The 20,789-nt window shown below is 35.6% G+C and overlaps 1 protein-coding gene and 1 long non-coding RNA gene across 15 annotated transcripts in view; one reads left to right on the forward strand and one right to left on the reverse strand.

The window, feature by feature from the left end:
- The window catches only part of TRDN (triadin), a 243,920-nt gene that overhangs the window by 75,689 nt on the left and 147,442 nt on the right, over nucleotides 1–20,789 (reverse strand). For 8 of the 14 annotated variants that reach the window (XM_084285079.1, XM_084285082.1, XM_084285081.1 and 5 more), the window contains 5 exons: nucleotides 11,838–11,870; nucleotides 11,702–11,734; nucleotides 10,414–10,473; nucleotides 3,640–3,687; nucleotides 267–290 (listed from right to left, as the gene is read on the reverse strand). In XM_084285079.1, the coding sequence (XP_084141205.1) occupies nucleotides 267–290; nucleotides 3,640–3,687; nucleotides 10,414–10,473; nucleotides 11,702–11,734; nucleotides 11,838–11,870 (198 nt within the window). The remainder of the gene's footprint in view (nucleotides 1–266; nucleotides 291–3,639; nucleotides 3,688–10,413; nucleotides 10,474–11,701; nucleotides 11,735–11,837; nucleotides 11,871–20,789) is intronic. The other 6 variants (XM_084285080.1, XM_084285085.1, XM_084285075.1 and 3 more) reach the window with 6 other exon arrangements.
- The window catches only part of LOC311208385, a 28,406-nt gene continuing 13,201 nt past the window's right edge, over nucleotides 5,585–20,789 (forward strand). Inside the window, exons 1-2 of the long non-coding RNA XR_014618334.1 lie at nucleotides 5,585–5,780; nucleotides 6,538–6,698. This is a non-coding gene — a long non-coding RNA (uncharacterized lncRNA). The remainder of the gene's footprint in view (nucleotides 5,781–6,537; nucleotides 6,699–20,789) is intronic.

Genomic DNA, 20,789 nt, shown 5'->3' on the forward strand with positions numbered 1-20,789 from the left:
ACTTTGTAAATAAATTTACCATGCTTGCATGGCACAAGTGTCTTCCTTTTGACAAGGAAGAATATACAGTAATGGGACAAAGCTTCTTTGGATTAAATAGACTAGCATTTCTCCACATACCCATTGTTCTAGTCTGTTTAATCAACTATAATCTACAATGCCCAGTAGCAGCAGGAATTTTAATACTTTTTTTTTTTTTTTTCCCCATCTTTAGATCTGACATTGATTTAACGAGTTAGGAAGAAGTATCTAAATATTTATCTTACTTGCTTGTTTCATCTTTGGTTTATCTGAGGAAAGAAAAGAGAAGGGAAGCAGACGTAAAAAGAGAAAATAAATAAATAAATAAATAAATATTGTAATACATGTTCACACAGGGAAAGACTTTTTAATACAAACAGATATTGAAAATATGTTTAAAGAAATGTTGTCCCTCACTGCTTAAATACAGCTTGAAAATTATTTCCACTCCATTGTTACTTGATAGTTAATGTGAAAAATGTTCATGTTTTTCACCTAGTACCTTGCAGACATGCAACCAAACATAAAAATGTCAATTCCATATAACCGTCTTTAAATGATTCTAGCTAACTTCTTTCTTAATAATATTGGATATTACGTGACAATATATTTGCTGTTTCATCATTTCTTTTACGTATTCACATTTGCCTTAATAACAAGCACTAACTCCCTGACAACATCCTGACATTTGCTCATGTCATTTGTCAAATAAATACAGTAAAGAGATAAAGCACTGTCTTTTCTCAGGCACTTCTGGCAGTTCTCTGACTTCTTGCTTTCTTTTTACTACTAATGAGAGATCAGTGAACTGGAATGTTGCTACAACCTTCTAGTCAATAGGGATTTGAGGTGAAAGCTACAACAGCATGTTAAACAACTAAAACCATTGTTGAGGTTTGAAACAATGAAACTACACCCTAATTGCTAAACAAATAGAACTGCTGACACACCAGATTTTACTACAAGTCTCCATATTCTTCGTTTTTTCTTAAATCACAAATTCTAATTTTGATCAGATCAGACTCCCTCTACTTGTTGACATGTAGAAAAAGTTGTACAAAACATAGAAGAACAAGCATTTTCATTTATCAATCCAAAAAATAGTTTAAAAAACATTTCTTCATGAATTCATACTGTGCTGTTAAGGAAGAGTCCTCACTTTTACTCGGATCTTCCAGATACCTGGGATCAGTGAATTCAGTACAGTTTTCTCTTAAGTCAAAACATAACCCAGAGCTGTTCCCATCACTTTTTTTTCTTTCTCTTTTTTTCCATCAGAAATAGAGATGTGTGATAATATTCAAAAAAACTTTCTGAAAATGTGTTTTTGCTTATTTGTCTTTGAAAGTCCAGCGTATTGGCAGCACATACAGGGCACAGAAATGAGAAGCAGTCACAATTACTTAATTAAAGTATTCATGTTCATTTATGTGCAGTAGAAGACCTGAGCTGCTGCCAGCATTTGGAAGGAGCTGTAGAGGAGGAGCTTTGACTTGGAGAAAGTAGATGGTTGTGGATATGGGGAGACAGAGCTGCTGCTGCTGCCTGTTCTTAGGAGAAATATGTTGTCCCCTGTTTGATCAACTTGGGGATCAAAATCAGCTGGGATCCTGAAACTCCCAGCTTGATGCCATCCATATGAAACTTTAGTTTGTACTGCCCCATCTGTGCTCTTTATGGCACAGTTAAAATATTTTGCAAATAACGTCCCATGTAATGGTGGCACGTTGTAGAAGAGACAAATCTTACAGCAAACACCACCTCACTGATGTATGAGGAGGTCAAATAGTGCAGGTGGCTGGGGAGCACTTGTACAGCAATGGAAAATAGTGTGGAAATACCCAGACTAACAATGAATGAAATCTAGGCCAAGGCCTACCTAATTATAACATTTTCCATGACAACTAACAAGCAGCTGACAGCTGCTGCAGGGTGCCTATTCTGTCTTGAGTAATGCTGAGTAAAGCTGAAGCTGAGAAACTAAAGAAAAGAGAGGAATAACAGCTCAGCTGACCAAAACTACACTTGTAATTATTCCTTATACTTTATTCTGAAGGTTACTTCCAAATTTGGAAAAACTCCATTATGAAAAGACTGAAAATGCCAAATTCATCATCAGGGCTCTAATTGGTAATATGAGCATGAGTAAATACATAAATCACCTTGGTAGGCAGCTAGTAATACAACAGAAAAGAAGTGGGTATATATTGTATAAAGGGAGCCAGTGCTGACAAGCTTTAGGTCTTTATGCTAATGTTTTACTACTTTGCTCCTTGCCATACTACCTTAAAATAAAGAGATTATTTATTTATATATTAACAAGTGTGTGAGAAGCTAGTTTACAGGATATAATGCTGAAAGGTAAAATAATAATAGGTATAAATGTATGTAATGGAGAAGGTCACGATAGGAGACCTGATAGGAGGGGAAAAGAGAATTTCCCTCACTTGCAAGCTCATTCGCATTTGCATATCCTCAATCCCAAGTAGAATGTGTCCAAGCATTCTGTCCAGCAGTTAGGCAGTGAGATGTGTGTATCCAGTTAATCTATTCAGAAGACCTTGCAGTGTCACAGGGAACAAGCACTGCCAGCCACCATGTGCCCAACATACTGTGTTTTTCCTAGTTTGGCAGCCATGTATTGCTGTTCTTTGTGTCTTCTTGTACACTTCAAGAGTGGATAATGATTATGATCTTTTCCCTTTCCACGCTATTTGATGTGTGGAATTTTATTCACTGTCCTTGGTTTCTTTATCTAGATTATTATTATTTTTTTAAGTCTCCAAACCTATATATATAAAGAAAATTTTAAAATGATATATATATACAAATATAAAAATATTAAAAAATTCAAAATATTAAATATATATATATATTTAATATTCTCACCATCATCTTTGTGGTCATGGCTTGAGTTTTGTTTTAGCCTGAATGTAGACTGACCCTTGTTTTTTTCTGCTCTGACTAACTTTAAATTGTATGTATGCTTTGTGGCTTGCTGAAGAATGTGACATCAACACATGTAGTTCTTGTATCCCTTCTTCTGGTGTTCCTACTTCTAGACCTTCCTGTTCATACCTCACACATTAAAAATCCTAACTCTTTTGCTACAAACATCTATAAGTTCTGCTCTCAAAATCCTTTTGAGTTTTCTCAAGATGCAGTGGATCTTCAAGGCTCTTCATAGGGCTAATATTTCATTTGGGATAAGAAAGGCAGCTCTTCTGACTGCGGGTTGTCTGTGCAATATCTCATTGCAAGTCTGTCTCCAAGACTGAGGAGTTAAGGCCCTACCCCTGCCTAGGCTGCTGGGGTAGGAAGCCTCTCACAGGACCTGTGGAATATGAAAGTCCCAGTGCAGGACTTTTAAGATGAATCGAGTGGCTTGCTCACTTTCAGCTTTTGTAGGGGTGGTGGTTTTCTGGAAGTGGGACAAAGCCAGGTTCCTGGTGGAAACTCCCTCTTGCTCTGATAAACAGAGCAGAGCTGTTGCAAATAACAGCCAGAGCAAAGAGTTTAAATGTTGCTGTCATCTAGCTGTCCGAATCTGAGGTTTTTGTTTCTGTGTTGTTGTCTTTTGAAGAGAGATAATGTTAACATTCTTTGTTTTCATTTTACCTTGCTCTCCTGCCTTCATTGCTTTTTCTTCCTTCTTTTCAGGTACCGCTGCAAGAAAAGATTCTTATCTTTAAGTGGCATTTCTGGTCAGAAGTGTTGCTTTTCTTAAATACTTACAGATTAATTTAAAGCAAATGATTTCAAAGATTTTGAACCATGAGATTGCTTTTTTTTTCTGATACAAGACCACATACATACAAGCATTTTTGACCTATCTTAAAAAAAAAAATCAAACAGGAATTTCTTTGAAAAAGAAAGGAAAAGGAAAAGGAAAAGGAAAAGGAAAAGGAAAAGGAAAAGGAAAAGGAAAAGGAAAAGGAAAAGGAAAAGGAAAAGGAAAAGGAAAAGGAAAAGGAAAAGGAAAAGGAAAAGGAAAAGGAAAAGGAAAAGGAAAAGGAACATCTTTTTTTCTTGATCTCAGGAGGAACAGAGGCTAAACTGCAGTGCATATCACATAGCTGAGGAGAGAGCTAAGCAAGACTTAACGAGCCACGTGAGGGTTCCCAACATAAGTATGTTTTTTTCTTTGCAACAGCAGAAATCTTCACTCTGCATCCCTGACACAGCAAACCATTTCCATATATTTTTAAGCATGTATTTATTCTTACTGAGGATAACAGGCTCCAGTCAGACTGTGTATCACAGACACCTAATTTAGTTCTTGTGAGTACTGCAGTTTCTGAGTGTGAGAGGAGAGAATCCGATCGCTTGTAACAGCAGGGCTGCTAGATCTTTATTGATGCCAGAGAGAAGCAGCAATAAAACTCAGGTCAGAATGTCTGAACACTGAGTATCCCCAAGCTTTAGCTTGCACACTTCCCAAATCGATTTGCACAGCCTCAGAGACAAGGGACGGAGCCTATTCATTCACAGCTCTATGCTAAGGATTAAATGGTTTAAGAGGAGGAGGTGGAAGACGGAAACTCTTCAGACTTTACTCTTCTAGAAAGCTTACACAAATAGGGGTATCTTATATAATTTATGACAATTTATATAGCAGGTTTGATAATGCGTAAGATTTCATGTAGATTTCTGAATATATTTAGAACAAAATATATTTTGGGTCATATGATTAAATTATTCAGCTACAAATCTGGCAAATATGTAAACATGTTTGTTTAGCTGTAAATGGCACTGCCATCACTTCACTTTCATAAAGGCAAGCTTTTGTAGTTGCAATTTGTAGCCACTATGCTGAATGAGCATAGCTGCTTCTAATTTAAAAAGGTATCCTCCTACAGCATTTGAGAAAAAAAAAAAAAAAAGTAGCATTAAGAAAATATGCTTCACCATTGTTGCCTAGTTTAAAAAAGTGAAAAGAATAAAAAATCAGCATAAATAGCAGGATGCAACTGGAAAATGAAAATTAATTTACTTCAAATGACCTATATATTTAGTATGGAAATGTCTTTACAGCTACAGAGTTATCAGCATATAACATCCACTCAGCTTGTTATTTCAACCTGACAAGCACAGAAATATTTTCAACTCAGTGTTTTATTACAGAAAATCACAGTGGTAGTAAATTAGAAACTTGCATTTTAAAGCTGAAGTAAATACTGAGGGTCACATTCCATTACCATTATTTCTTCACTGAGAAATTATGTGAATTTAAAGAACTCATAAAGTGCTTCCAAGTGTGCTTGCTGGGGGTGTCCTGGTGGCTACCCTGAGACTAAGCTTGCAGCCCAGGCAGCAGGGAAGCCTTGTGAAGCTGATGGACATCTTGTCCTAAGCAGGCCAGCTCAGTTTGTATGCTACCGGCTGTCTGCAGTGTCTGCAAGTGGGCTTGAGGCCAGAAGAAGGATATTCTGTTCCCATCAGGAACTCTTTCCTAAGATTCACTGAAATGTCAGGTATGGACAGATGAATTGCTTAATGTTGAGTGGGATGGACCAACTCTCACACATCAATCATTCCCCTGCCACTTGCTCTTGTTTATCCCAGAATGCTGTGGGTTGAGAGTGTGTTTGTGAGCAAGCTCCATGTAAACAGTGAAATATTGCACCTCAGTTACTTCTCTGTAAAACTGAAACCAGGACACTCAGGTAACTTATTTTATAGAAAGTAATCTTCAGTTTGCCTGAAAGTCAAGTCTGAATAGAAAGGATGACTGACTGATGATCCATAGAAAAAAAAAAGTGAGTACTCCTTTTCTATTCAAGTACCTAACGTGTCAGTCATTAGACATACAGAACAGCAAAGAGGAACAAGGTTAGTTAATATTTATTGTAGATCTCTTCTATTAACATCTAGGTTACTTAGGCCCAGATTAGCCAGGCTACTTAAATCAGAAATAAATTAGATACCTACATGCCTAGGTGAATCTGGGCTTTGAGCCCTGCCACTGTGAGCACAGGGCTTTTAATAATTTTGCTGAAACTGTCAAATATTAAAGAATAAGCTTATTTTAATATAAAAAAAAAAAAAAAAAAAAAAAAAAAAAAAGAAAGAAAGAAAAAGGGGCACTTAGACCCATATGCACTCCAAAATGTATTTTCAGCAGCAATGATAAGAATATAATGAATTCTTGAGAACAGTTGTTTTCTCCAAAACATGTTTGTCATTTTAGCTAAAAGAAAGCAGTTTTGGTTTGTTCAATTTCTGAAAACCAGAAGACTGATGGAATAAAAACTGAAAATATTTTCTAGACACTGAATATCAACCTAGAAGAGCAATACAAATTTCTGAGATGAACAGGTATTTAGAGTCATCAAAATTGTGTGGAGGTGGTATACAAAGAGTACAGCTATGATGAAAGAACCAGTCAGTCTTGAGCAACCTTGTAGCTAATATTTAAAAATAACAACTTGTACTATTAATAGTATTCTGTCAATCAGTGCATTCAATAATGCTGTAATGCTTCTATAAGCATTTCTAAATAAATTGCTATGATAGATTAGCACTTCAGTTGCTGTTGGGAACTGGCACATAGCATCATCTGGACATGGAAGAGTAATACTTGGAAGAAGAATAAGAACATCGCTTTATTCACTCAGCTTTTTGAGAACGGAGGTGTGAGCTGCTTCAGTGATGCTGAGAGGTCTTTTATTATCAAGGTAATCGGTGTCACTTTAACAGTTGTTATAAATACACGTAGAATCAGTTTTGGAATAAGACTTCAATGAAGGTTTTGTTTCATTTGTATTAGAACATGGACAAGTTTTCTAAGTAGCTAAAGATTTTATCCCTTTTACTAAGCATTTTCAAGATTATGACACTTCTGAGTGGCATCCTGAAAGATCATCTCTGTAAAATCTGTCCCTTTGCAGGCACTCCCTACATGAAAAGCTGATCCTTTAGCTGTATCACCTAAGTAACATGGAATTAGAATAATCTTCTCAGAAGGAGAACATCAGGCATAAAATAAATAATTAACTACTTGAACTAATAATAAAAAAAGATGCATGTGAAAGCAAAAGCAAAAGTATAAATTTGCCAGGAATCCATCTATTCAGCAAGTTATAGTTAAAGAAATAGATGAATTACATGGCGTCTGGACTCCCTTTATATTTTGTCTTTTCACAACAAAATCCATAGTAAGTTGGCATAATGTGCATCAACTTGGTTTGTATGATAATTGTTCCACTGATTCCATCATAAGCTCTTTGGAAACAAAAAAGAAAGAACTTAGCAAGTATTATTATATTATTTTCCAGGAGACCAATCCAACAGTGAAATATTTCTGCATCTTTAATAGTTATAGGCTACAATCAAATTTGTACGACTATCTTTATCCCCAAACAGGGAGTTTTCATAACTAGAACCTATGTCAGAAATATGTATTCCAAAGTGCCACTGATTTTAAAGCTGTTTTGAGATGTTTGTTCAATGTGAAGGAAAACTAAAATAAAACATTGAGTGGAGGTAAAACTCTCTGAACTGTGACATCAGAGGCAGGAGCTCCTCGTCATGACTTCACAAACATCAAGCAATCATGAACCTAGAAAGTGTCTATTATGATTTAGGAACTGTTCTGTTGCATGGAGAAAAGAAAAAAATTCCCTATTATAAAGACATTACAAAACGTTTTGTGAGGGAATGCAAAAAAACTTCCTATAAGCTTCCTATAAGCTTGATAGTTTTTCAGAAATACAAGGTAGTGGGAATGGTAAAGACCTTCTTCCATGTCATATTATTCTTAATTTAATTACATAAGAAGAGAATTATATCAAAAACCTCACTTGTTTTCAGGCAAAGATGGTTTTCCTTCCATGAATATGCTTAAAAATGTCAATATTAGCCAACAGCTACTGAATATTCAAAACTACACTGCAACTACAGAGCTACTGACTCTAAATGCATTAATGTCAGGAGAAAAAAAAAAAAAAGGAAAACAACTCAGTAAAGAGCAGCAATAAATAACAAATGAATAGAGACTAAAAAGCAATGGTCTTGTTCAGACTTAGTGAAAGGTATAGCTACTGAAGAATGCTAGAATTTGTCTGTCATTGTAAAAAATTAAAATTAGATGAAAACAGCAGCATTCCTGTGTGATTCTTACTAAGAGGCAATAACAGCTATAACATTTCAACACAAACACCATTTTTCTCAGAAACTCAGGCTATGCTTGAGTTTCAAAATCAGCAACAAAAAGTTAAATTAAATGACTTATTAATAATTTTTTTTTTTTTTTTCAGAAATAAACAATTATTCTAGAGCTAACATCAGCTGTTTCTGATTAACAGGGTTTGGTAACTAATTAAAACAAAATTGTTATTAACTTAAATGCAAGAGAAGAATTTTGGGTTCAACATTAATCTGATCCAATGATAAAACTAAGATCAACATTTTCAGTTGTGAAACCACTAATTTGACAGCAGAAAAAACCAGAACAATTCTTGTCTGCTATGATAGAAACATAGAATTTCCATTTGTTTTTAGTGAATTGTGAATTTTGTTTTATTTCTAGTGCCCCTTAGTTCAAGATTTATAATTCAGGATTCTCTTCTATTCTTCAAAATACTGGTGACACGATGAAGACAAATTGCATTTACAAATGCTTGCTTCTCATCTAAAAAAGTATGAAATATGCTATTCAGTGGAAAAACTTGAGAACACTCACTGCAACTAAACATATGGATAAAGTCTCTGTTGTTTCAAAGATCCTGTTAATTATAATTCACAAAAGACCCAAAGAAAATAGCTCTGAATAAAAGGGTAAATATAGTCAGTGAGAATAACATTTTCTAAAGGCCAATTTCCCAGCGGTGGCCAAGGAAAACTTCAAGTTTGCAGAAATGGACTTAATTCTGCAAGAAATAAACATTTCACTATTTTTTTTTTTTTTTTTTTAACCCACAGGTTTGGCAGAAATGGGTTCATAGTTGTTGAAATATTGTCATTGAATGCACAATACAGTGTTACAGAAGAAATAATAATGTTTCAAAAAAGATTTGCTCAGAGGCTTCAAGCAATTGGTAAAAGCTCTATTCAGCCACCCGTAGCAGCAAGACTACTTTTATTTTCAGATTTTGCAGTCTAGAATTTGCTGAAAGTGGAAAAGATGCACACAAAATACATTTTTTTTCCCCTCACCAGTTTTCCCTTTTATCTGGCGGGAGTACAAAGAAAGCAGTGTCTAAATTAGTTTTTTTTTTCTGTTTTGCTCAATACAATTAGTTGCATAGCAATGACAGCATTATGAATTTAGCCCATGAAGCAGGGAGCTTAAAAACATCCAATAAAGGGAATGCTGCATCAGCTTTGATTTCCTTACATTAATCTCCAAGACTGTGATTCTACAACCCTTCCTCATACTGCAGAACACTATATTGGTTTCCAATGAGTTCTTTGGAAATGAACTCTAAAATAAAAGAGGATGATTGAGTGACAGCAGTGTGTTAAAAACTAATATTTCTCATTTCTCTGCCTTTGACTTTTGGCAGACAGATTTGGAAACTGTTCACAAGTCTGAGCAGTTGATGAAAGTAGTGTTATTGTTTCAATAGGAATGTTTGCAAAGCAAGGTGGTCTTTGATGTGAATAAATACAGTAGTGTATGAACTCCAAGTGAAGTGCTTTCACTTGTTTCCAAGTGAAGTGCTTTTCCACTTGTTTCTAAGATATGACTGGTACCTGTAATGTTCTTAAAGATTCAGAGTTAATATCTTAGACTGTGTATATGTAAAAATTCAGACACTAACACGAACAACCTAATATTTGCTCAGATGGAATTTAAGACCTTGAGGTTTCTGAACAGTCCCAGTGCCCTGTGCCTTCAGGGAAGGAACAGATGGTGAAGAAAGTTCTGCCCCCATATCTTCCACCCTCTCCCATTGGCAGTTCTTGCATGAAAGCAACGCAAAAGCTGAACCTCTCCATAAAAATTCCTAGACTTGGTAAATATAACTGCTTCAGTCACTGGTTTTGTGCTGCAGCTGGACTGGCAAAAAGAGAGATACTACTTTGTGTCACATCTCTATAAAAGATTGATTACTTGTCTTTTCTGCCCTTCACAAACAACAAACAAACAAACAAAAACACTTATGGCTTGAGTTAAGGTTAGAAAATGCATTTGGTAAAGTTGGAGAATTGTAGTTTGTCAGTCCATGGATAACTTGAAAAAAGATCTTTTTTTTTTTTTTTTTTTTTTTTTTTTTTAAGGGGCCTTTCAGGTGCTGCAAGAAAGGACTCATTAATATTTAAAAGGTCACTTTATTTTACATAAGTCATACCTGCTAGCAGTTTTGTCACAAGAAACATTTTCATAAAGAACAGACTAAACACCAGCATTCTTCCAATTTAATTTTAAAAACAAAAAAAGTTACCCACCTTTTGACTTCAGAGTTTCCACAGATGCTGTAAAATACAAGAAAGTATTCCAGGGAATAACTTTTGCAAATGTATAAAAGTCCTGTTAGAATCGATTTTATAGAATAGGACAGAATATCCTAACATATTCATCCCTTGGTCAATGTGCTACCTATTTTCACAGAGTAGGCTGAACTACTGTTGAACTACTGTTCATTCATTAGTTTTTATGCAGAGAAAAACTGAGGCATACGTATGTTGCTTGTTTGGATAGTCTTATAGCAGACGACTAATAAACCTGTAGCTTAAAAGCGATGGAAAACAAGGTCAGGTGGTATAGATACGGTTTCACTAGCTTTGCTATTTTCAGGTAATAAGAGAAGGAGGAAAAACAGGTTGCAAAGTAAAACATCGGTGGAGGATATGCAACAGAAATCTCATTTTGTTAATCTCAGTTATCCTGGGAAGTTAAGAGTATTTTCTCTGAGTCTGTTGAAAACTCAAGGCATAACTTAGGAAAAAGAACCATGCTTGTATTGGTACAGGGGAAGATCCATTTTCAGAAGTATTGCTTGAACATGTGTCTTTCAGTTTCATTTGTTTATTATTCTTCATAATTGGATTGTAATGAATTAAGCTACCACACTTCTGTTTCTCATTATTGATATCCTCATTTTGAAGCATTGTGTCAGGTTTTTAGGCTGTAGAAGAGGAGGGATTTTTTTTTTTTTTTTCTAGTATATTGACTGTCTACTGTATTTTTTGCTCAGAATCTGTATCTAAGAAAATAGAGTCATCAGATGAGTGAGTCATCAAGCTTGTCTGTAAAAGGAGTTTAAAATCTTTATGCTCTTCCAAATTTGGTTAAACTTGAGAAGTAGATTCCTGTCAGAAATAACAGCACCTAGCTACAGGAATAAAATATGTGGGCATAGATATTTGAAATAAAACCAAACCAAAACAACCTACTTCTTTCCTCCCTTCCAAATGCTCAAGTTCCTATTTTGTGTTTTGCTCTCTATCAGTTTACTGTGATCTCCAAGCAAGGCCCCTTCCTCCCTGAAAAGACAAACCTTTAAAAGCTGAAATAAAACAAACTCACCATCGTTCTCATGTACATTTGATAAGATCATTGTTCCAGAAGGCAAAATAGCTGCATGGCTGCTCCACAGTCATTTGCTCAAGTAAATTTGAGTAAACCAACAAATCTTTATCCCTGGCTTAACTTCTCTTCTCCCTTTACCTAATCCTGTCTTAACTTAAAATGAAAACAGATAAATGAGAAATTACTGTTCTTTGCAGGTCTTACCATGTACTTTTGATTCTTTCTTTGCTGTTTTGGCTGTAAAAGCAAGCAAACAAAACCCAAATATTTACTTACAACAAAGATTATTTTAAAACATTGGGACAGCTGAAAAATAAGATATAAAAAGGATAATATTTACCAGTATCCACCATTTTTTCTTTCCTGTGTGTTTCTGAAAAGGAAAAAAAGAAAAAAGTCAAGCACACTTTCCTGTTTTTATAATTTCTTCTTTACTTGAGCTGGACAATCACTTTCATGTTAGAATCATAGAATCACAGAATATCTGAGTTGTAAGGAACCCTCATGGATCACTGAGTGCAACTCCTGGGTCCCCAGAGGACCACCCAGAAAGTCAGACCATGTGTCTGATTGTTGTCCAAACTGTTCTTGGACTCCAGCAGGTTCAGTGCCATGACCCCTTTCCTGGGGAGCCTGTTCCAGTGCCTAACCACCCTATCGGTGAAGAACCTTCACCTGATACCCAGTCTGAAACTCCCCTGTAGCAACTTCAAGCCATTCCCTCAGGTCCTATCGCTGGTCACCAGAGAGCAGAGCTCATGAGGAAGCTGCAGGCTGCCATGAGGCCTTCCCTCATTCTCCTCCAGGCTGAACAAACCAAGTGACTTCAGCTGCGCCTCATGTATCTTGCTCTCTAGACTGTTTACCCCATTTGTTGCCCTCCTTTGGACTCTCTCTAGCAGTTTATGTCTTTCTTATACTGCAGCACTCAAAACTACACACATGACTGAAGGTGAGGATCCACCAGCGCAGAGCAGCTGGCAATGCCGTGCCTGATGTACCCCAGGATATAGTTGGCCCTCCTGGCTACCAAGGCACACTGCTTGTTCATGTTCAGCTTGCTGTTGATCAAAATCCCCAAATGCCTTTCTGCAGGGCTGCTCCCCAGCGCCTCATCACCCAGTTTATACGTATAACCAGGGTTGCCCCTTCCCAGGTGCAGAATCTGGCACTTGCTCTTGTTAAGCTTCATATTGTCAGTAGTTGCCCTGCTTTCTAAATTGTTCAGATTTCTTTGCAAGACCTCATCCACCCTCAAAGGAGTCAACAGCTCCACTCAATTTGGTATCATCCGTGAACTTCCTCAAAAAAACTTCAAAAACCTGTTACTAGTGGATTCTGGATGTGGCACATTGCTTTGGGGGGTCAGATCAGGTGAGCCTTTCTCTATCTTCCTGCACATCAAAATAAAACCTTTATAGTTAACATAAGTCACTTTATCCCCAGTGATTTTCACAATGTGGAAACAGGATCAGGATAACTGCTAATATCAGACATCAAAGGATTTAATCCATATCATAAGATGCTAAAGGGAACTCTAGTAGTAATGCAGGTTAAAATATCTGCAGTTTTACTTCATGGCAGACTAAATGGAGGCCTGTGAACCAGCCGTATGTGTCTCTGCAGACATCTGTGACATGCTCCTTGCCTTTTGTCATAGTCTCTCACTGGAGACTAAGCAGAACATCTCATACAGCTGCTGCAGCTTTATAACCATGGTACATAAGGAGGGGGTATGGACTCTTTTACATGAATACGCAATGTGAAGGGAGCTGTGGCCAACAGAAGCTGATTACTAAAGGGTCTGGGGCCTGAAACTGAAAAGCTTTGCCTACCTGTACCCCTCTGGTAAACCATGACTGGGATTTACAAATTTTTGATAGGAATTTCTGTAAGAGCTCTTTTCATCTTGCCAGGATTTGTTTCAGAACACTTTTAGAGGAGTAGGCAGCCATCCAAAGGGAAGAGGAAAATATTGAACTTGTCTCTCAGAAACTCAACATCGTCTGCCAGGCATGGGCAATGTTCATAATATCAAAAATAATAGATCAGCTTTTGAAATCCAAAGATGATGTCTGCACATGCTTTTACACAGTATATGTAAAAACTCCAGTGTGTCAGTTTGATTTACACAGGGACATTACCTACATTCAAGAACATTTAAGCTGACTGATAAAAAGATTAACAGCCGCTTCTATTAAATACATTCTTGCATAAAGGAGCATTTTTGCATGCTCATCACTTCCTTCTATAGGATGACTATGTTTTCTCTATGTTTATTATGAAAAATAGTTGTATAAATGCTCTAGTATAAAATTAAAGAATATTAGTACCTTAACAACTTGAAGTCTAGAATCAAGATACAAAGTTCCATATTCAAAGTGATTCTGTATGCTGTACCCTCACTAAAATCAAACCTGTCCTTAAATTTGATTTATTCTTGAACTGAATAAGTAAAAAGGGATAATTTTTCTCAGTAGAAAATGAAATATATATACCAATATATTAATATTGGTCATATTAATATGAATAGTATCCACATTCAATATTATTTTATAAGCAGTATTAATATAAAATGCTGTGCATATCTAAAAGAAATACTATGCAGATCTATGAAAATAATTGATATTTGAAAATGCATGATAACCCAAAATATGAAAAAACTACAACTGCTAAGTTTTTAGACAAAGTTTGTCATTACTCCATACTTCTACTCCTAGTAAGTTGTATCAAGCAATGCATGTAGTTCTATCTGTAATGAAATATTATTTTTTTTTCTGTTTTAAAATCTATCTGAAGTGCCAATTTATATATATAATTATTAAAGCAAAATGTAGCTTCTAAATAGTTTTGTTTTGAGCTCTGTAAAACAAAAAAACAACAAAAAAGGATTATCATTTTTACCATTTTACAAAAAATGTTGCTGGAATTTCATGACAATTGCATAAGCAATTTTTTCTGCACTTTAAAGCACAACAATTAGTTTTCTGAAATCAGGGACACAACTTTAGCATAGTTATATAAAGAACATTTTAATGTGTTTATTACATAATGTACATAGTATAGACTATTACTGATGATTTACAATCACATTGTATATATGACATGAGATTCAGTGGAGATGGTCAAGCAGCAGGTTGATGTGGTCCAAGCAATAAGCCAGAAATGTGATTCTTCCAGCAATAAGGATAAGTGGAGACAGAGAGTGGGCTGGCTTTTATTACCTGGATAAATCTTATATTTTTATGATGGCATCCTAGCTTGGGTGGCAATCCAAGCCAAGGAAACAGCAAAAAGTGTGAGGACAGAATTTTGGGACTCAGGGGGTTGTCTGACTCAAAGAGCTTAATCATAACAACAGCTGCAGCTTTGGTTTTGTGTAGCCCAAGTGCTCTTCAGAGTATCCAATTTCATTCAGATATTTTAGGACTCATCCTGTGAAATGAGAGTTTTGATTGGTTTCGTGGGGTTTTCTGTTTTTCTTTTGCTCAGGACTGCTTCCTGGAAACTAAAGGAAACGTAATTATGGCTTTAGTGATTCTGAGGCAATTATTTTTCCCTCTCATTCTAAGATCTGTCAGCTCTCATGAGATCAGGGAACAGTATAACATTAAAAACATTCAGCAAGCATTTTTGCAAAGTATAATATTTTTTATTTATTTAGCTTTGTTTCCTGTTTGTTAAACTGTAAAAGTTAAGGATGTTCCACAGAGCTTCTTTAAATGAGTTTTGCTTCCAGAAGCAATTTGAAATAGCATCCTTTCAAAAAAAATTAATAACTAATAGAACTTGACATCAAGCACTTCAGTGGAAATCTGAGATGATATGAAATTTCAGGTAACGCCTCCTATGGTATTTTAATAGAATGAACTGAAATCTTTCATTGCACGAGCCATAAACTACAGGACAGTTCAGGTCTAGATCTTTGTCTTTCCTTTTTGCCTCACATCACCATTGCTTGATTTAAATGTCTTTTCATTATTTATTTATTTGCTAACAAGTAGTTAGTATGACACATGAAGGGATATTGCCAACTGTAGGCACATTAAATATTTGCCATGACATTTGTTGTTCTTATCTGTAAAGATGTGTGGGTGTGTGTGTGCATGTGTGAGAGAGGGAGAGAGAGAGACTTTACATGTTTTCGTTCAGGAAAGTTCTTCTGTAACAAAATATATTCTTACCATGCATGGAATTAAGATTGGATTTACTTTGATATTTCACCATCAAATAAGCTCTGATGCTTTCAAGAAAAGGTTTTTCCGATTTATGAAAAATGGTGTATAACTTGCTCTTAAAACCATATAATGTGTTTTTGGTGACACACTCCTAGATACTGCTGGAGCAGGTGGAAGAGAGAAGAGAACCTGAACTTGATTTTGCTCATCTTTTCTCCAAGTCACACTCTTCCCTGGAGTGCCAACAGTGCTGAAAAGCATGTAGATTGGCATGTTTGCTGTGGTACACTTTAATCTTCAGTACGATGATGGACAGTCACAAACTGTGACCTTCTGCCATCTGTCAGGAGAGAACTATTGACATCCCATTCTGATCTGTATATCTGTGTGCACAGGTGTGTGTGTGTGTGTGTGCTTGCACTTGTATTATGTTCTAATTCACATATATCCAAGAAGTGTTCAGAAAAATAAAAACTGAATTTGGAAATACACAAATTGGGAAAATATTTAAATAAATGGCATTTCAAATGGATTTGTTGTTCTGTGGTATATGCCACATGTCAGATAAACAATACTGATTGCACTCAGTAGCCGCAGAAAAAGGCATTTTCTGTACTTTTAATTTTGCCACAATTATTTTGATGAATCTAGTTAAAGACTGCTTTTGTTATGTTCTATGCAGTGTCTTGAATACTAAATCCTTAGAGAGTAGGAAGTTAGTCTTACAGTCTTGTAATCTTGGTTTTATAGGCTATGTGCCTGTCATTTTCCCTCTTAGACCTTTACAACGCTGGTTAATTAAAACCAACTGAGATAGGGTGCTAAAGCTCTGCAAGATAGTCTTTTGTTAAGAATATTGAGAACATAAGCAGAAAAGGTCCCTTTAGTCTCCTCTGTTGAAGGGAAAGCTTGCAACATGAGCTGAGTCATGTTATTCAACCTGAGATAATCCACATGAGAAAGTTTTGTATCAAACCTGATTTTTCAAGTTGTTCCCCAGAAGTACTCATTTTCCTGCATTTGACTGCTGCTTCTCTGACTGGATCACTGCCAAATCCACTGCCACCGTACATTTTGATTGATAAAGATAGTGAACTGACTGTATGACTGAAGCTCAGTGAGGAAGCTAGTATTAGGATAGACAAATTGACCAAAGTCCTTAAATTTCAGCTGATTTGGTCAGTCTTCATCAAAAGCAAGTTAGATGCTTTCAAGATCCTTCGACATCACCATACAACAGTTTTGCTGTCAAAGTTGTCATGGAGAAGAGGCTCAGCTGGTTATACCTTGGTGTTTTAGGGAAAACCCCTCTATGTTTTAATAGTCAACAAACTGTGTTTTCCTAAAAAGGTATACATAAACAAACAAACAAAAAATCTTGAAGTATACTACTAAGACTAGTAGTATAGGATCCTCTGTGTTATGTGGACATGTTTGAATAAAGATGTCTAGAAACATTCATTCAAGTCTAGAGAACCTTTTCTTATTCATCAGCAAGGTGGAAAAAAAAAAAAAAAGAAAGAAAAAAAAAGAAGAAAAAAAAAAAGAAATTATCAAAATGCACTTGAGTACTGCCCCTACCTTAGGAAATAGGGTTATTGAGAGGGTTGATCATTCTCAGTTTTCAGATCCTTCTTTGAAATTGAGGAGGTCCTCCGATAGTCAGAAGAAAGCCTATCATTCTATTCTTTTAGAATATCCAGTTTATTAATCCAGAGAAAACAAACAAACAAACCAAACCAACCAACCAAACAACAACAACAACAACAACAAAAAACAAACAAAAAACACACAAAAACCATTTTTATTCCACAAGGCTTCCGTACTGAAGCCTAAAGATGAAGATGACTCTCAGAAGGGAGATGGATAATTTACCTCACTGGAGTCTAAAATGCTCTGTTAGTTTCTGCAAAAGTTAGGATAATTAAGAGGAATCAACATCATAAGAAAGTTGTGGAAAGAATTCAGATTTCCGATGTCTGTCTTGACAACCTGGCAAATCTCTCAGTTGAAGGAAAAACATTCCCTGAGGATGGAAATCACGTGCAAAGAATTTGGTTGCTTAAGTCAGCACATTTGAAGTGCACACTTATGTAAATATAGAATATATTTGATAACTCCTAGGAAAACATGCATCACTTTTGTCATGTGGCAAGGGGAAGGTGTGGGTCTTGTAGTTTCCCAGCAGAATTAGCATAACTAGTGCACAGTCTGGATGTATTCATAGACAACAGTGCCTAATTTCCCATTGGAATAAAACTCTTTCTGATTCACAATTCTTAAAAAGAAAATTAGGCTAATCCTACAATGCTGGCTAGGGAACTGCCTACGTTCAGAACTGGTGTATCACCCACAAATAGCACTCATTTTCTGAAATGCTCGTATGTTATGAACAGAGTCCCTGTGAAGAGATCAGTTCTTAATGCCCCTCAGTAGCACAACTTGATTTAGGAACAAATTAACTTCACTAGTCTCAGGAGTTCTGGCATGAGCATCCAGGCAAAAAAAAAAAATAATTTAAAAACATGATGTGAATCTTTAAGCACAGACATAGAGTTCATGTCTGCCAAAGATAAACCTTGGACTGTATTTCATTTAAATAGAGATCTGAGGGATACTTTGAACCTTTTGAGGACTAAGATGACTAAGCTGCTCAGGCATAAATATTTCCGGTCAATTCTCAATAATTAGAGGGACAATTGGATTTAGAGAAATCCTGTGTTGAACTACATCTGTTTGAACCAGGAGCACTTCTAGGGAGGCATCTCTATTGTTATTCTAGGTGGAACTGCTCAAAGTGGAACAACAGGCAACACAATGAAAGTAATTCAATTTTTCCCAACCTCCTCTCATTCTGAGGTTAAAAAAAAAAAAAAAAAAAAAAAAAAAAAGAGTCAAATGACTTTGTAATTGATTTATGAGAAAACTATACCCAGGGAGGGTGGTCATAACTCATACTGCATCTTCCTGTGACAAGGGAATAAGGGAATTACTTCTGCTTCAAGCTCTGTAACCCACTGAAAATAAGAGAATATTTTAGAAGAGAAAGAAAACTTTGAAGGAAATTCTAGTTTAAGATTTTGCCTGTCATTAGGCAAGCAATATGTAGATTAGATTAGTTAATTCATTAAGAAAACAAGTAGATCCTAAAAAGTAATGCATCAAAATCATAAAAGAATACATGTAATTCAGAGTTAATAAATTTTGAACAGGCGCTGTAATGGTAGTGCCTGACTCAGAGCTGGGGACTGATGTCAACTGTCTCAAAAGAGAAGGGTAGAAGGAAGCAGTGAGCAAAAGCTTTGGTGTATTTGCTCTCAAAATATGAGTCAAAGGTCATGCATGTGGTTAAATATTTTTGTAACTAGGACATGCAACTTCTTTAGAGGATATCTACAGAGATGGTGTCATATTGATGATCCTTGTGGGTCCCTTCCAACTCAGGATATTCTATGTAGGAGGACATCAACAGAAGGTGTTAGAAGTGTGTAGATCTGACAGTTGTTAAAATGCTGAGATCAGTCTAGCATACACATGAAATAAAATCAGCAACCACTATTTTTGAAATATGTAAATCTCCAAATTTGTGCATTCCAATCAGCTGTTAAACGAGAGAAAACTCATCAGATTGTGTCACTCTGCAGAATAAAGCGGTACTGCAGATTGATAGTAGATTGCTTTGTACTTTCGATACTAGGTGGCAACTTTTTAATACAGAAACATTCAAGTCTGTAGTTGATTCAGACCTGTATGACATGAGAAAAATCATACCTAAGAAACATCACAGTGAAGTATATTGTGTTTCTACTTTCTGTCTACTTGTATCACTAGAAATACAGCACTGTTACATTCAAGAATGTTATAAATTGTATATGTAATACAATCACATATGGTACTGAAAACTTGAGTTCACATCACCTCTTTTGACTTCACTCCTGCTCCTTTGTAAATTAAGTGTCATTTTCATAATGGCCTCAATGGGCAAGATGAGGCCAATTTATTCCCTTCCTAGCAAAGCAAAGGTGGTACCACTTCCCAAAAACAAACATCTGAGAAGGTAATCATATGCAGTGTATGTGATAGTCTGGATTCAACACAGCTTTAGCATGTACTTAAATGCTTTGTTGACTCAGAAGAGATTGAAAGACATACTAGATGCTTTGAAATTGGGCCCAATTCTTGCTGAAAGAGCAATTAATCATGAAAAAGCTTCAGGGCTATTAAATCTTGCCATCCACAGAACAATATTCCTTAAAATGCCCTTTTCCATAAACAGTGGTCACTTAATCCTTTTACCTCTCAATTGTTTTTAAATGGCGTTTTATTTTGACTCTTCTAATTATTGGTAACTTTCGTGTATTAAAGAACCAACCCATTTCTTGTTTTGTAGTTAACTTGCTCCCCCTGCCTTGCTCTTAAAGTAATGCCATTTTAGTTTTAGCAATACAACAGTACCTTGTAGCATTGCAAAAACTAGACTGTAACATTTAATAATATCTGGTAATAGCCAAAGAAACAAGTTTATTATTATCATTATTATTATTATTATTATTATTATTACTATTACTATTACTATTACTATTACTATTACTATTAATTATTATTATTATTAAAGTACACATGTATTCATGGTTAACTCTGGTGTGAACAGAAGTATAGGAAATTATTTAACAATATCTGATAATGAAATGCAGTATATTGTAAGGAATGTATAAATGCAACAGCCAGGCTATGAGACTGGGCATCTCATCATTCTAGCAAAACTAGCAAAAATATCCTGTATTCTAGATCAAGAAATTTAAAAAAACTAGAGGATAAAAACTGGATTTCAGATCAGAAAGCTTAGTGTAAGATAAGCTATTTCATGCTCCAGTTAAATAAATCTTGTATATGAAGAATACAAAGTATTAAAGTGAAATCTTCTAACACTAGAATATTCTTCCCTTATTGCAGCATATGTCAAGAATTCATTTTTCCATTCCCATTAAGAGTTGGATAATGATCTGGCTTACACGATCCAGTGGGCTATATAAGACCTTTTAGTCTGCAATAGCTTCTTAGGCTTGAGATGGGATGAAAATGTTAGTAGGCTAAAATGATTTATGTTATTTATC

This window comes from Netta rufina, assembly GCF_964035555.1.
Source record: "Netta rufina genome assembly, chromosome: 3".
In the NCBI taxonomy this organism is placed as follows: Eukaryota; Metazoa; Chordata; class Aves; order Anseriformes; family Anatidae; genus Netta; species Netta rufina.